Source organism: Ammospiza nelsoni, chromosome 1 (genome assembly GCF_027579445.1).
Source record: "Ammospiza nelsoni isolate bAmmNel1 chromosome 1, bAmmNel1.pri, whole genome shotgun sequence".
NCBI classification, from domain to species: domain Eukaryota; kingdom Metazoa; phylum Chordata; class Aves; order Passeriformes; family Passerellidae; genus Ammospiza; species Ammospiza nelsoni.
Window position 1 is genome coordinate 26,367,460 of NC_080633.1, and position 16,323 is coordinate 26,383,782.

The window sequence follows — 16,323 nt, forward strand, 5'->3', positions numbered from 1 at the left end:
TTACAACAAAATCTAAAACAACTAGTTGTTGCAGCACTAAATGACATTTGTGGCTTAAATTAATGAACCCTGCGAAAAATTACCAAATAAAATGTAGTTTATTATACAAAATCTCCACTGTGCCTAGAGACAAGAAAAAAAGACAACAGACATTAACCCAAATGATGTCCAAAGCCACTCCATACACATTTTTAAAGGCACTGAATATATGCAGACTATTGAAAAGATGGATGAACAATGATGTACCATACATTTTCTTTAAAATGTTCTGCTAAGTTATAAGAACATTGGAAAGACCATTAAAATTATATGCTGTAATTAAAAAAATTAAGTAGGAAAATATTTAATAAGGAAGCCAAAGTATATTAATTTCCTTTGTTTTATAAAAAAGAATGTAAGAAAACCAACTAAAGTAAGGAGCTAATATCCTGATTCTAACAGAGCTGAACAAAACTTTTAAAATGTGATGTTTAAATATTTCCAGGCCAAATATCACTGTTTCCATATGAAGGAAGTTACTCTGAGAGACTGAAATTGTCGAATTAGTACTTCAGTTTATAACTTTTATTACAGACAATTTTAAAGAGCATTGAAAACAAAAGGAAAAAGGTAACAGTTCACATCTCCAAGGCTTGCAGAAAAACAGGTTGTAAAATCCTAGCACATAGAAGTGAGGAAATATGTTTGGTTTTTTTCCCAGGTAATTTATATGTAAGAAAACTTTATCATTGTGTCATCAAATAATGGGAAAAGTCACCCAGAGATGGTACATAGCCCCCAGCCCCTGTGCTTTGGCTGTTTGTAGGTCCCCAGAAAGAGGGGACAGAGTGAGGCTGGATGCGAGGGAGAAACTCTTTGCTGTGCGGGTGGCGAGGCAGTGGCACAGGGTGCCCACAGAAGCTGGGATGTCCCATCCTTGGAAGTGTTCAAGGCCAGGCTGGACGGGGTTCTGAGCACCTGGTACACTGGGAGCTGTCCTTGGCAGGGGCGTTGGAATTGATACCTTAAAACTTCAGCTTTTTTGTATTTCATATATTTGTAATCCTGCAATTCTTTAGTGTATAAATCTAAACTCCATATAGAGGGCGAGCAGTAAGAAACGTAAACAAAAGTGAGGGGGGCGGGGAGCAAACTTGGGTAATGACTTCATTACCTGAAGCTGTAACTGGGAGATTAACCCCCAATATGCAAAGGGATCAAACTTATGAAAGTATGAAAACCTGTGACCTGCGGTCCATTTTTGGGTGCAGCCCCTTGGGGATCTTCGTCTGACTTTAAAGTACCTGCAGACTCTTTAATAAATACAACCGCTTTTTATTCTCGTAATTTTGTCTGGTCTCTGTTTTTAAGTAATCTCAAAAGGCATCAGACTGAGATGCTCTTTGTGGGCACAGAATGCTTCAGGGTGGAAGGGGCCGGAGTGGAGGCTCTGGTCCAACCCCCCTGCTCCAGCAGGGCCACCCTGGCGCCCATAGCCGGGAATGAGTCTCGAAGGCTGCCGGCTCTCTTCAGCCCGGGGCCCTGCCCGCTCCCTGCCCGCTCCCTGCCCGGTCCGGCCCAGCCCGCTCTCCCGGAGAGGGGCGGACCGCGGCCGGAAGCGTGCCCTGGCGGGCGGTGCTTCCGCTTCCCCGGCGCGCCGGAAGCGCCGCGGCCGCGGCCGGAAGCCCTGTGCGCTCCCCGTTCCCGTGCGCGGGCGGCGGGGCCGCTGGCGGCGGCCGGGCTGGAGCCTCCGCGGGCTGGGTGAGCGCTGGAAGCGCCCGGGAACGGACGGACGGACGGACGGACGGTGGGTGGCAGCGTGGCGGTCTCCCGGCTCCGGTCCGCTCTTGCGGCCGCCTCCGCGCTCCGCGTCTCCTGCCGGGAACGGGCGGCGGGCGGAGGCGGGGGTGACCTGCAGGCACACAGGGGCGGCCCAAGCGTGGTAAATAATGCTGATTTTTCATACTTCCCGATCTTGCCTGTCTGTTCCACGGTAATAGCAGAGGTGTGTAGGATCTGTGGGGTCTGTTTGCAGGTAGGCACGTGTGGTGCTGGTAGCTGCCGCAAGTGTAAAGGGAGTTTTGGCAGTAATGTGCCTTTTTGAATGTTGCTGGATCAGATACGAACTGAGACAGCGTAGCATTGGGGCAGGTGGTGGGAGTGGGAAGTGTGCAGTAAGATGACAATTTGAATTTAAGTTGAAGTCTTCCAAGACATGAAGCCATTCTAGGCTATGGAGCAGACTTTAGACAAAACTGCCAGCCTCTAATTTTTGTCACTTAGTGTTTTTTAATTAGGCAGGGACATTCTCTTCTAGATGTTTGAGGGCGTGGCTCTTTCCCAGCGGCACACCCACGTGTCCTGGCACAGCGCATCTCAGGTAATGTCTTCTTGCTTAATGCTGGTGTGGAGTTTGTAAACACAGCAAATCCTGTTGTCATCAGTTTGTAGGTGGCCGTGTTGGTTCTGCCTCGGTATGTACATACCAGCAAAAACAACAAGTGTTGTGAGGAGATTGCTTAATGATTTGGCCTGAAATGTGTCATGAGATAAACTCTTGGCTAAAAATAATTTGGTTTTGTTTGTTTAATGATGATTTCAGATAAAGGACTTGGGTTTTGATAACGTTCCTACAAATTATTTTCTCAACAGTTTCCGTATGCATGGATATCACCTGAATCTTCTTAGCAGACCTTAAATTGTGTGTCAGCTTACCCTAGCCATGAGTGGCTCCAAACCTGATATCCTGTGGGCCCCACACCACGTTGACAGATTTGTTGTGTGCGATTCAGAGCTGAGCCTGTATCACATTGACTCTGCTGTGAGCTCGGAGCTCAAGGCAGGGTCCCTGCGGCTGTCGGAGGAGACTACGGCCACGCTGCTGTCCATAAACTCGGACACTCCCTACATGAAATGTGTGGCTTGGTATCCCAAGTATGATCCAGAGTGTCTCCTTGCTGTTGGACAGGCCAATGGCCGAGTGGTGCTTACCAGCCTCGGGCAAGATCACAACTCCAAATCCAAGGATTTGATAGGCAAGGAGTTTGTTCCCAAGCACGCTCGGCAGTGCAATACCCTGGCCTGGAACCCCCTGGACAGCAACTGGCTTGCTGCTGGGCTGGATAAACATCGGGCTGACTTTTCTGTGCTGATCTGGGACATCAGCAGCAAATATGCCCCAGAGACTGCAGTTGCTACAGAGAAAGTGAGGCTTTCAGCAGGAGATGCAGAGGCAGGCCTGGTAGTTACAAAACCACTGTATGAATTAGGGCAGAATGATGCTTGTCTCTCTCTCTGTTGGCTTCCACGGGATCAGAAACTGCTCTTAGCTGGAATGCATCGAAATTTGGCTATCTTTGATCTTAGGAACACAAGCCAAAAAATATTTGTAAACACCAAGGCTGTCCAAGGAGTGACTGTTGATCCCTATTTCCACGATCGTGTTGCTTCCTTCTATGAAGGTCAGGTTGCCATATGGGATTTAAGAAAGTTTGAAAAGCCTGTTTTGACCCTGACAGAGCAACCAAAACCCTTAACAAAAGTTGCATGGTGTCCAACAAGGACTGGACTGTTAGCTACTTTAACAAGGGATAGTAACATCATTAGACTGTATGACATGCAGCATACTCCCACCCCTATTGGAGATGAAACTGAGCCAACAATAATTGAGAGAAGTGTCCAACCATGTGAAAATTACATTGCTTCATTTGCCTGGCATCCCACAAGCCAGAACCGAATGGTGGTAGTGACTCCCAACAGGACTATGACCGACTTCACTGTTTTTGAAAGAATTTCTCTTGCATGGAGCCCAGTGACATCCTTAATGTGGGCCTGTGGACGACATTTGTATGAGTGTACAGAAGAGGGAAAGGCTAGCTCCTTGGAAAAAGACATAGCAACCAAAATGCGCCTCAGAGCTCTCTCAAGGTATGGTCTTGATACTGAACAAGTTTGGAGAAATCACCTCCTAGCTGGAAATGAAGATCCTCAGCTGAAGTCCCTTTGGTACACTCTGCATTATATCCTTTATTTTATTGTAGTTTTTGTCCTAAGGAAGTAATATACCTTTAGATATAAATCACTTACATAAAATGCATTAAAATTTTTAAATACAATGCAATGTCCTGTAAATGCTTTGAATATGTTAACAGGATGTGACTTAAAATTTTTAAAAACATTTTTTGTGAAAAATTAAGCTTCCTATATATGAAAATACTTATGAAGCAGTATACTGAAGATATGGATCAAAAACTTACAGGAAACAAAGGTCCCTTAGTTTACACTGGCATTAAATCAATTGTGAAGTCATCTTTGGGTAAGAATGTTCTAACTTTGCTATAAGTATTGTTGTAGTATGTTTGCAGAATGATGCACTGATGAGTTTGTCTTTGGCAATTGTTCAAAGAGACTATTCAAAAATATAAAAACAAAGTCTTTCTGTTTGTGTTTTAATAATGTAAGTTAACAGTCATTTCCAGAGTTCAGTGTTCTTGGAAAGTCAGTAATTGTAGAAGCATAGTATCCTCAGAAGTAAATCTTTGAACTGTTTCAAACATTTGAGTTTTGATTATGGCGCTAAAAATTCTTGCTCCCTGCATATTATACTTTTTTGCATAATATTATATTCCCTGCAGAATACTGTATTTTTCAAAGCTCCACATCAGGGTGTGGTTCTAGAAAGGTGACTTTGCTGCTGTCACTGCTGTTGTATTAAGTACATTTGTATGACTGTGTTTAAATAAGCTGACCTGTTCTGAAGTGGTGATCAACCCTGGGTCATCACATTCTGCCTCTCATGCTGGCTGAAATCTTTCATAGTATAATTCAATATTTGAATACTTCTTTCTCTCTTCAATATATGTCTTATTAATAACTATGCTTCTTGGAGCAGAAAATGAGTCTTCATTTTGGGAAAGCTTCTGACACACTGATGCTGGCTGAGAGCTGGTAGAGGAGGTGCTTGACAATGTATTATCTATTTTCAATTTGAACATACTGAGAGCTCCTGTCAAATGTAACAAGTATAGAAGAAAGAAAAAAGACTGAGAAATATATGTCAAGCTTAGGTGCATAATTTTTAGTAGATCAAAATAATTTTGTGCATGCTGCTCCTTGCATGTAGTTGTAAGCAATGTTAAAGTACTAAAATGCAATACTCAGCTTTTGTACCCTGCTTTATGATTGAAGTCAAATCTCTGTGTTGTGATTGCAATTGAAACTGTCATTTAAGCATAATTTAACTTCCCATTTGTAGGAACAACAGAGAACCTCAGGCACAGCAGGAGTGGATCTGATAGACAGGCTGATATTATTCAGTATCTGAGTGAGGAGAGATCTTTGGCTTTGCAGCTCTGTGGGTGGATAAAGAAGGGAACAGACTTAGATGTGGAGCCTTTCCTGAATTCATTGGAACAGGAGGGAGACTGGGAGCGAGCTGCTGCTGTAGCACTTTTCAACTTGGACATACGGCGAGCAATACAAATTCTGAATAAAGGGGCTTCCTCAGGAAAAGGTGTGTATTGTGTTTAGCTTTTTATTTTGGCACTATATCACATTAGTAGATTTTTTCTGTTAACACAATTATGGAAGATAGTGTGGAAGAGATGCCTGTTATGTTGTAAAATTGTTACTTAAAACACTGGTATTGGAGCTTGACAAATCCTGCTATTTCACTCCTCAGACTACCATATGCCATACTGTCTATTTAAAATAGGTCACGTGTTTCAGAATTTCCTTCCTCATAAAAGCCCCAGAAAGGCTTATGTTTAGAACTAGTGGGATTCTTTTTGCTTTAATAGAACTGCTGGGGGAAAGAGTGTCTGTCTGTGCTTTCCACAGGGAGGGTTCAGACTGGAGACGTGCTGTTTTCAAATTCAAGAATAAAATTGGACTTTCTAACAGAATGAATATTTAGATTTAATAGTTTTCCTGTTTTTAGGAAACTTCTTAGCTTGAAACTTTTGTATAAAATTGTCATCCTCCAGCTAGGTCTGTTAAACAATGGCTGGATATACAATCCTGTCTTTTCACTTCTTATGGATATCAATTAAGATAATTACAATCTTTTGTGATAGCTATTTCAAAATACCACAAGTAGTGTGATGTTGTTAAAGAGGCTGTCATGCATGTAGATGCTAATTTACCTGAGCAAAGGCATTTAAAGCAGAAGCTACTATACATGGTAGTGTATGCACATTAATTTAGGTAGTGTTAATTCTACTGCATTTTATGTTGCATCCTGACAACACATTGTGTTTCAAATGGATGTTTCATTTACAGTTTTAACTGGACCTTTTTAAAATTCTTAACTTGAATAATATTCTTTCACTTTTCATAAATCAGGTGATTTGAACCTTAATGTTGTAGCAATGGCTCTGTCAGGCTACACAGATGAGAAGAACTCACTTTGGAGAGAAATGTGCAGTACTCTGAGACTGCAGTTGAACAATCCCTACTTGTGTGCTATGTTTGCTTTCCTGACGAGTGAGTCTGGTTCATATGATGGTGTTTTGGTGAGTAAATTTCTGTGTGAGGTTAAAATTTCTTTATGCAATAGGAGCCTGGAGATACATGCACTTATGTAGGGGGAGTCCTCTGTACTCCAAGAATTAATCAAATTTAAACCTATTCTTTTATCCTGGTGCTGGCAAATAGCATATCTATCTGCAGAAGAGACATCTCATGTCAGTGAATGTTATGTTAGTGAAGAAGTCGTGCATGAATGGCCAAAATATAGATTATAGGTAACACATTTTTAGAGGAATTTTATATTTAGCATGGAGTTATTGAACCTCTAGAAATACAATATCAAAGTAATGCAAGGAGTGGGAAGAAACAGAAGCAATTAATAGTGGAATTGCAAAAAGCAGACTAAATGCAGGAGAGTTTGCAGAACTTTGATCAAGCTACATTTGCAATGAAGTGTATTTTATTTTCCCTTGCTTACTTGTCAAGATAATTTCACTTTGTTGAAGGAGTAAATAGAGTAGTTCCAGGGCTTCTGAAAGTGCTACAGACATGCCATTTAAAGGGCAAACTAAACATGAGATACTTTGAGCCTTTGGAGGAGTTAATGTATTTGATTCCTGGTTAGAGAACAGTAGAAATACCTGATTCAGTAGGAATTATTTAGCCTAGGAGAGAAACTGTTGTGGTGCAGCAGAGTAATTGACCCAAAGCTGTTGAAAGTGAAGTTGTCATAATTTGTTGCTCTTAGGGTAATGACAAATAAAAATGGCTAGAATCCCAGAGGAGAGAAACCTGAATTTATTTTTTTTTCTTTCTTTCTGTCTGTCTTTGAGAGAGAGTATTGTTGTTCTCTGGATTTTGGGTAGTACTTTTATAGATTTTTTTATTATGAACTGGCAGCTCATATGTGATAAGGTACTGTTTGTTTGGGTTTAATTTTAGTTTTCCTTCAGTGAGATCTGTTGATGTCTGCATGAAAGATTTTGCCAAGCACATCTTGTTTTGGCAGTGTCAGTCACAATTTCTAATCTCAGAATATCAGAGGGAAAAATATGGGCATAGCTAAGTGCGAGAATTGATACAGAGAAGTATTTTTTTTCTGTGGTGTCACGTCTAGTAAAATGAATAAAAAGCAGAAGTATTGATACACTGCTGTACCTCAAGTGTTAATATACTTCTGGGAAATTAATTCTGGGTGTTTAGTTTTTGTTTGCTTAGGGTTTTTTGTTTGCTTTGTTAACTTTTGTTTGCAATTTAAGGAAGGACTGAGTGGTTAGGCTAGTTATTATGTAAATACAGTAAGCGAAACTTGGTTTGTTTTTCTTCTGCCTGTGACTTGGTGGGACACCTGGCTATACATGCTGGAAGCACTAAGTCCTCTATAGTACTTGCAAAGTTTATTTTTGTAGAGTTTCATAAACCATGTAGGATGTGTTGTACCAGACTTTCTGGGTAGATTGTTCCCATACCCACAGTCTTCCTCTGATACCTGTATCTGAGTACAAACAAGTAAGCTGATATTTAGAGTTAGCCTTCTCCACATGCCACATTTTCTTTGTACACAATCAATTTCATTGTATTAGTTAGACAGTAGTGCAACTGTTCTGATTTTTACAATGTGTTGGAAAAATGGAAACATGTATCTGATGTCAGTAATTCCCGTTTTTCTCTCTGAAGTATGAAAATAACGTAGCTGTACGAGACAGAGTGGCATTTGCTTGCAAGTTCCTCAGTGATGCTCAGGTAAGTTTGTGGTTGCACATTTAAACAAACTTTTAAACTGGGCTTTATTCAGTGGCAGAAGAAACTCTGGGGTAGAGCGGTGACCAGTGGAAATAATGAGTCATGAGTGATTTGTTTTTTCTTATCACAGTAGTATATAACCTATGGTATTAATCTGGTTTTGAGTTTGTACTTCCAGCTTAATTTTAGATTCTGCTTTTGGTTGGTTGATTTGGGGGCTTTATTGGTTTTGTGGTTTTGGAGGTTTTGTGAGTATTCATTACACGGTAGTTCAGATGCAGTTGCATTAACTGTACACCTGTTTTACTGGAGAGTATTTCTATGTCTTCAGTATTTATTTCCAGATGTTAATGTTCTCTCAAATTATGGTTTGGTTTTGCAGCAGCAATGTTCTATTTTAAATTCACCAAAGTATTCTAAGAATACATAACTTCTCTCCTTGCATTTTCTATCAGGAAGCCTAAAGTTTGTTTATAAACACTTTATTTCATGCAGTTTCATATGATATAGTAATTTAACTTCTTCTGCATAACATCCAGCAAGCAATGCATTCTATTAGCTGCAGATGCTGTTTTTACATGTATTTATGTATTTCTTCATATATATTTTTTTATAGCTCAACAGGTTTATTGAAAAACTGACAAATGAAATGAAAGAGGCTGGGAATTTGGAGGGAATACTGTTAACAGGGCTGACAAAAGATGGAGTTGACTTGATGGAAAGTTATGTTGATAGAACTGGAGATGTCCAGACAGCAAGCTATTGCATGCTACAGGTTAGTGTTTCATTCCAAAATAAATTTTATGGAGGAAAACTAAACGTAGTTTCTTTATCTTGTGAACTAAAAAGTATTTTCTGTATTAAATTGAGACAATTGGTTGTTTGGTTATTTTTGTGGAGTCATCTGAAAAACTCAGTGCTAACTGCTAAGTATGTGTCTTCACACTCTCTGGTTTGAGGTAGCTTGAGGAGGTAGTAGGGGAAAGAGGCAAAAGAAAATCGTAATCCTTTTCACAGCTGAACTGGGAATACCCATTTATCTGCTTATTGCTGATGTGTTTCCTGACATTTTCAGGAATTTTTTTTTTTTTTTGCTTTCAGGATTTTGATAGGGAACAAAAATGAGGTTTTTTGTTTTCTTGTAGGCTTTGAGGTTTTTTTTTTTAAATAATGGATTTACCTTGGCCCTTACACAGTAGCAGCTATTGCCAGTGGTGTATTTAACTGCATATGCAATCATGACAAATTGTGAAACATGGCAGAACTTTCAAATCCTTCATCTCACAGACAGGAGTTCTTAGGAGGACGTGACAACACAATTATTTTCAACCAGGGAGAAACTGAAGAAAATATTTATCAAACTCACATTACAATTTCACAGAAAATTAATATTTTTTGGAATAAATGACACTGTATTATTTCTTATATCTTGTAGTACACTTTGTAAAGGCTTTTGAAAAAGTGAGTAATATGTATTGTGTGCCTTTAATGTGTCTCTGACATTTTTTCCTGCCTACTTTAGGGTTCTCCATCAGATGTACTTAAGGATGAAAGGGTTCAGTACTGGATTGAGAACTACAGGAATCTTTTAGATGCCTGGAGGTTTTGGCATAAACGTGCAGAATTTGATATTCATAGGAGTAAGCTGGATCCCAGCTCAAAGCCTTTAGCCCAGGTAAATATAAATCCTAAATGAAATAAGACCAGTCCAGAAAGGAACGTGACATGGTACTTGTGTAAAAAAACCTTGCTACTCATATTTTGGTTTTCATGAGGATTTATGTGCAAAAGAAAGACTTCAGCTTAGCCTGCCCTAAAAAAAAGGAGGTGTCACTTTTTTTTCAAATAACAGGTCTTTCAGAAACTGTAACCTATCAACACTTTTCTTCTGGGGAAACTGGAAACTCAGATTTTTTTTTTCTCACATGCTGAAAAATGAAGTCAGAGATGTATCACCCAGCTGAATTTAGTGTCAGGGTGAGACTGATCCTGAAACCATGGAACTAGTACAAATTGCTTTTGTTTTAATTGAAAAAACTTTAAAGCTGTTTTGAAGCCCTTCAACCTGAAACTGAAGTGAACAGCAGCAACTTTCATTATCAGTTCTGAATGTACACTGACCTAAAAACTAACGCCCTGCCCAAGTGCTATCTTCTTAACATCTGGTGGCAGTTTCAGCCAACATGGTCTTACCATGGCACCTTTTATTCTCTCATGTCTGCTAAGTATGTTCATTATGAGCTTTAGGGCTTGAGAGTTTCTAGTTTTGAATTAATTTATCGGTCATAGCTGTTGAAGCAGAGTTGTTCCAAGTGGGAGGGAGTTGAGTTTACTGCTCCTTCCTTATGTTGTTTAAGATAAATAGCCCTAAAGAATTTGAAGTATGTGCTCCTTGGTATCAAGTCACAACTTGTGACACAAGGGATGTAGATAAATAATATTAGGATAATCCTTATGTTGGGGGTTGTAGTGTGAGTCATCTGACTATAAGAGAGAGACCAAACTTTATATAGTAAGTAGAATAAACCTAATTTCTTCCATTACTGAAGATACAGCTTTTATTATAATACCTTAAATAATATCTTTTAAAGTTTTAGCAATTGTGTATGTTTTTATGTGCTTTTGAAGCTAGTGAGCATCATTAAGGCCTACTTCTCAGGGCTGTGTGCCTCATCTATAAGCCAAGATGTTAAGAACTCTTTCACAAGTAGGCTTGGCTTTCCAGAGCACTCTCTAGAATATCTGGTAAATAAATGTTAATTACCTTGAATGATTCACTCACAGGTATAGCAAAAGTGGAACCAAACCAAAAAATTAATGGGCATCTGTTCTCTTTAGGTGTTTGTGAGTTGCAATTTCTGTGGGAAATCAATCTCTTACAGCTGCTCAGCTATTCCTCACCAGGGGCGCGGTTTTAGCCAGTATGGAGTCAGCGGTTCCCCCACCAAGTCCAAAGTTACGAGCTGTCCTGGTTGCCGTAAGCCCCTTCCCCGCTGTGCACTTTGCCTGATAAATATGGGAACACCAGTTTCCAGCTGTCCAGGTATGACACAGAGGGTTTTAGTTATTCAGCTACAGCACTAGTTGGAGGCCAAATTAGCAGTTCCTATTGAAAGATCTGTTGCACTTCTTTTTTCTATTTGTGCTTATACTGTAAATATTCATACTCATCATTTTGAAGGGAGAAGGACCATAATTGAGAACTTGCTTACATCCCATCTGATTTTGGGATGAAACCTTTGTTTCAATTCTTAATGGTCACACAGTATGCATAGTTGCTTGATTCTCACAGTTTCCATGAGACTGTCAGTCAAATTCCATGGTTAGACAGATGTAAAGATCCAAGTATTGCGAGGATCAGTATTGTGAGCTTTACCACTGAAAGAAATGGGGAGTGTGTTTTCTTGAGATCAATTGCAGGCATGCAACACAAATCATTGAATGTAAAGTAATTAATTTTTAGCTGGAAGAGAGTTGTGGTGTACTTTCTGTTATTAAGTATGAAAGAAAGCATGGGTCATGCTGTCAGAACTAAGAGGTATTATGACTGGAATTGTTTGCTTGTAAATGCCTTTGGCTCAGCATTATATAATGTCTAAATTAAAAGGATTTTGACCATATTTTTAAGTCAATCTTATTACAGAGCCATGAGCAGCTGTACAGTTGTCGTTTTTTTTTACCTTTCTCATTCTTTCACTGATCTTTGTTATGACTTCTATACTGAATTTTTTCCAACTCATAACTTAGATTTTGTTGATTTTTTTTCTAAAGCAGAAGATTTCATGTGCAGCAGAACAGGCCATGGATAATTAAATGGATTATAAATCAATCAATAAGACATAAATCACCATTGAACAAGATTCTGTCTGTAAAACTTGTTTAATAGGCTAGCTTAGCATATCTAAAAGATAAGATAAGCAACAGTTTAGCAGTCTAATTCTTTTTTGGCACTCCTCCAGTTCTTAATATTTTTTACTTCTATTTTAAAATCACAATGCTTTTTCACATTATGTTCCTTATTTCAAAATAATTTTAATGGTGTTTCTGGGACTGAAATGTAAATGAAGTGTAATGATTTACAGCCATATTTGTGGGGGTGGGTTTGCCTCTGGACAGGAGGATCCAAGTCAGATGAAAAAGTGGATCTTAGCAAAGACAAGAAGTTAGCCCAGTTCAACAACTGGTTTACTTGGTGTCACAACTGTAGGCATGGTGGACATGCTGGACATATGCTGAGCTGGTTCAGGTAAGTCAGTGTTAAAATTTTGTTATTTCACGTGTGTGTTCTGCACTGAGTAGAACATGTCTCCTTCCCTGTATCTATCATTACAAAGTTTAAATAACAGAACTGAACTGTGATACTGAGTTTTTCTGAGATGCTATACCTCTGCACATGGTTAAATGTATAATTGCAAAATTATTTTACCTGTTTTTTCTTTTTTTGACTGTTGCTATTTAGGGACCATACTGAGTGCCCAGTTTCTGCCTGCTCTTGTAAGTGTATGCAGCTGGATACAACAGGAAATCTCGTTCCAGCAGAGACTGTCCAGGCATAAATACTGTTAGAACATGTGTGGCTCTCTGATGGATGTCCATCATAGTCCAAGCAGATATTTTAGACAAAGGTAATTTGTGACTTACTGTGAAAAAATAAATTGCTATCAAAGTAGTAAAATGATGTGTGTATGACTGTGCTTGGTAGAAACAGATATTCCTGAGGTGAACCTATAGGTACAGTGCATGGCCCTTATTCAGAGGACTGAAGAAAAGCACTCCTAGAATTGTGGACTCTTTGAATTTGCTAAAATGCAAAGAAGATCTTTATTTAAAAAATTTTCATGATAATGCTGATTGGCCCAAAGCTGAGTTTATATGCTGTGAAAGTAGACCTTCAAAATAAACACTTGAAAAGAAGATGGCAAAGTTATGCTATGGATTCCTCTGTTCATTGTTTGATCACTGTCTTGTATGCAAATGTTTGTTTGTTTCCTTGTAAGTTTATTTAAACTGCCACTGCTAACTGCCTTCTAAACATTTTTATTTTAAAGAAAAATTCTTTTCTTTCTGTTCCCAGGTTTTGTTGATAGTAAAGCAATATCTTTACAATTCAAGTTCTTACTTAACTAGGCTACATATCTAGCTGATGCAGATTTTAATGCTGAAGAATTTGGGGGTTTTCTCTCCTAGTGATGACTGTATCTTAGAAAAGAGTTCCCTGTGAAGTCATGTGACTGTTTCAGTGCAGAGTGCAGGTAAACTATAGGAGGTTGTATCTGATAAATTTTTAACTTAGTACTGTGAAGATCTGAAATCTCAAGGACTGGAGACTTGTAAATATGTAAGTTTTAAACTACGTGAAGTTTTGACTGCAAAGATATTTGAAGACTTTGAGATAATCAGCATTTCCCTGTACTTCTGAAATATATTGGGAAGTGTGGAATCAACCTGTATAAATCCTGCTTCTGGTCACTAGGGGACACCCATCTGCTCCCAGTTTTGAGTAATTGATCAGAGTACTTCTAGATGTGTTACCAGCTGGAATTAGGATTATTTATTAACTTGAGAGAACATCAATGATATTTTGATAATACTGTGCTAGGAGCTAATTGGTATTGTTGTCCTTGACTTTGTAGGCAACATTCACACAAATTAGGGAAAAAAACCAAACCTGTTTTAAGGTATGTGATAATAACATCAGTTTACTTGGTGTGTGTTTATTTACAGTATATGAGTTACTCAACACTTGTGTGCTATGAAATATGAAATGGAATGCTAGCAATAAACTGGTACTGTTTGCCAGGACTGTGAAAATTGGTGTTTCAAAGAGAATATATTGTAATATACCACTAGTTCTATGTGCTCTAGTGTAGTTTCAAGAAGATAAAATGTGGAAATGTGCAAGATGTACATGTACTGTGGATGTACAAGATTACATTCAGGACTTTGGGTTATATTTTCTGAGTTAGCATTAATGTTGTAACACATCTGCTGCATTTATTTTGATCTAAAATTGGCAAAGATAATTTTTAAAGTTAAAAATCTAAGAGGTACTTGATATTTCTAGGCATGGGAGAGCAGTTCCTTTTTTTTTCTCTTTAAAATATTTATTTCTCATTCCAGTATTTTTGCACACTTCACATTGCTGTTGAAAAGCTCTTCAAAATGTTCTCCATTTATAAATGTAAACTGGGGCTTACTGTATGATACCCTATATATATAAATACGGGCAATAAAGGTTTTGGTTTATGTAAATGAGGATTGGTAAGTGTCAAGTTTGTTTTTTATTCTTATGTAGTAACATTTAGTAAATTTCTCTGATAATTTCCATGTTGAGGTGAATGCAACTACCAACATAGTGTCTCATTTTCTCATGTAAAGAAAATTAATCTGTAACATTTTCACCTCGATTATAACTATGTGTTTCAAGTTCTATCACTAAGTTAAATTACATGCTCACTCTAATACTCATATCTTTACAGTGTTTTGGATTATGAATGTGTATATTCTGGCACTATGGGTTTTGGTTGTTGAAATTAATAATCAGGCTTTCAGGTCAGTAGTTACATGATTTGCAAAATTTACAAAGCTAAAGTTCTATGTTTTTTAATTACCAGATTCTTTTTTCCTTGTTTTGTTTTTAAATTAATAGATCTGTCACTTTTGGGGTGATTTCTTGTTTTCTAACAAAAATATAGCTACACCCATTTTATTAGCTGCAGTTATTTTTTTGTTTACTGTTGCCTGGTAAATCTCAGCTCAACTCTGCTGAAGGTGTCCTTGCATGCTAAAATGTTGTGATCCTGTGGCTCATGCTGATGACATTCCATTGTTGTAATTTTGATAGATGTTCCAGCCTTGCAGCCCTTCCTTGATTAAGTACAAGCACTTTATTGTCACACAGGCTGCTTGCTCATGAGCACCACATGAACTGTGAATGTGTCCATGCCCAAACCAGGACAGCACAGCAGGCAAGCAGGGTCAGCCAAGAGCCCAGCAAAAAGGTACCAAGTCTCAGAAATAAGTAATGAATGTAGTGGCAGTCGTCCTCCTCCAAATAGCATGAACTTCTAGAAGTCTGCTCCAGTTACAGCATTCACTTCCTATGCCCCTTCTCCTCTGCCAGGTTCCCACTATGCACCAGCCTCTTGTCCTCCCAAAGAAGCCACCAGCTCCTCTTCATGCCTTCCATTACTGGCATTGGTGACATCCCTGTCTGGTGTTTCTGATTCCAGTTGCCCTAGTGCCTCCCCTTTGGTCAGTGCCCCAGGAAGCCCCTAGTTCCCATTTTTGTTATCTATGAGGGCTGGCAGTTTCTCACCTTTCATTGTGTATGGTGCCTGGGGCCCTGCTAACCATCAAGCCTAGCTGGCATGGTTGTGTCTTTCCCTTGGTATTTAAAGTAGCTGGCAGTTTTCATAATGGCAATGTAGGAAATTATGCTGATAAATGCATACATGACATGAGCACTAGTCTAGTACCAAGAATGTTTTACAGCTCCTTGCATTGCTGTGTGATTTGTACAGCCATGAAGCCAGGGTAGGCCATTTATTCACACAGACTGATGGTCTGTAGAGAAGCAGACCAATGAAAAGTGTGTAAGGGAAACCTTTAGTTGTGTCCAGCTTGCCCTGCCACCTTTCACTGCTGCAGGACAACAAGGAGAGTCTTGACTGACAAAGGGAAACCAGCATTCCCCACTTGGTGTGTTCACACTTTCCCTCACCAGACCTCACAGCCCAGGCTGGTCTCTGAAGTGCTAAAGCCATCTAGTGGCAGGCTGCTCCCCTGGGCATGGGTGCTCTGGGTAACTGTACATAACATTTTACAGAGTATATGTACACAAATTACTAATTTTCTAAAGCAGAATAGAACAATATAGTTTTAAATGCTAGGAAAACATGCATGCAGTTATTAAGAATGAGATTTGATTCTACTGAACACTTAAGAGTGATGATAGACAGGGCATGGCATTGTGCCACATGGACCTTGTGTTGTTTGCTGTAGGAGACTGATTCCTACTTCAGAAGACTTCCTTCCCAGTCAGAGTAACTGTGTGTCTGTAACAGAGTATCCATCTTCTAGGTGGGGAGGGAGAAAAAATAGATCCTCTGTTAACTTGTTCATCCCTCCAGT

The 16,323-nt window shown here is 39.1% G+C and overlaps 1 protein-coding gene across 3 annotated transcripts; it reads left to right on the forward strand.

Annotated features, from left to right (window-relative positions):
• Window positions 1-1,642: 1,642 nt before the first annotated feature.
• Window positions 1,643-14,442, forward strand: MIOS (meiosis regulator for oocyte development). 3 transcript variants are annotated; one of them, XM_059478698.1, is made up of 11 exons: window positions 1,643-1,786; window positions 2,632-3,998; window positions 4,196-4,294; window positions 5,234-5,491; window positions 6,322-6,491; window positions 8,125-8,190; window positions 8,807-8,965; window positions 9,713-9,865; window positions 11,029-11,233; window positions 12,307-12,436; window positions 12,650-14,442. In XM_059478698.1, the coding sequence occupies exons 2-11, from the start codon at window positions 2,702-2,704 to the stop codon at window positions 12,744-12,746; spliced, it is 2,634 nt and encodes an 877-aa protein (XP_059334681.1). In that variant the 5' UTR covers window positions 1,643-1,786; window positions 2,632-2,701; the 3' UTR covers window positions 12,747-14,442. The 3 variants fall into 3 exon arrangements, with proteins under 3 accessions (XP_059334681.1, XP_059334688.1, XP_059334695.1); XM_059478705.1 differs by having other exon boundaries at window positions 1,705-1,921; XM_059478712.1 differs by lacking the exon at window positions 1,643-1,786 and adding an exon at window positions 1,985-2,359.
• The last annotated feature ends 1,881 nt before the right edge of the window (window positions 14,443-16,323 follow it).

What these genes read in the sequence shown, in the direction of transcription:
- MIOS (XM_059478698.1), top strand. Translation starts at nt 2,702, where the DNA reads ATGAGTGGCTCCAAACCTGATATCCTGTGGGCCCCACACCACGTTGAC. An exon ending in AATTGTGAAGTCATCTTTGG is followed by an intron (nt 4,295 to 5,233) that starts GTAAGAATGTTC and finishes TCCCATTTGTAG; the next exon opens with GAACAACAGAGAACCTCAGG. An exon ending in GTTCATATGATGGTGTTTTG is followed by an intron (nt 6,492 to 8,124) that starts GTGAGTAAATTT and finishes TTCTCTCTGAAG; the next exon opens with TATGAAAATAACGTAGCTGT.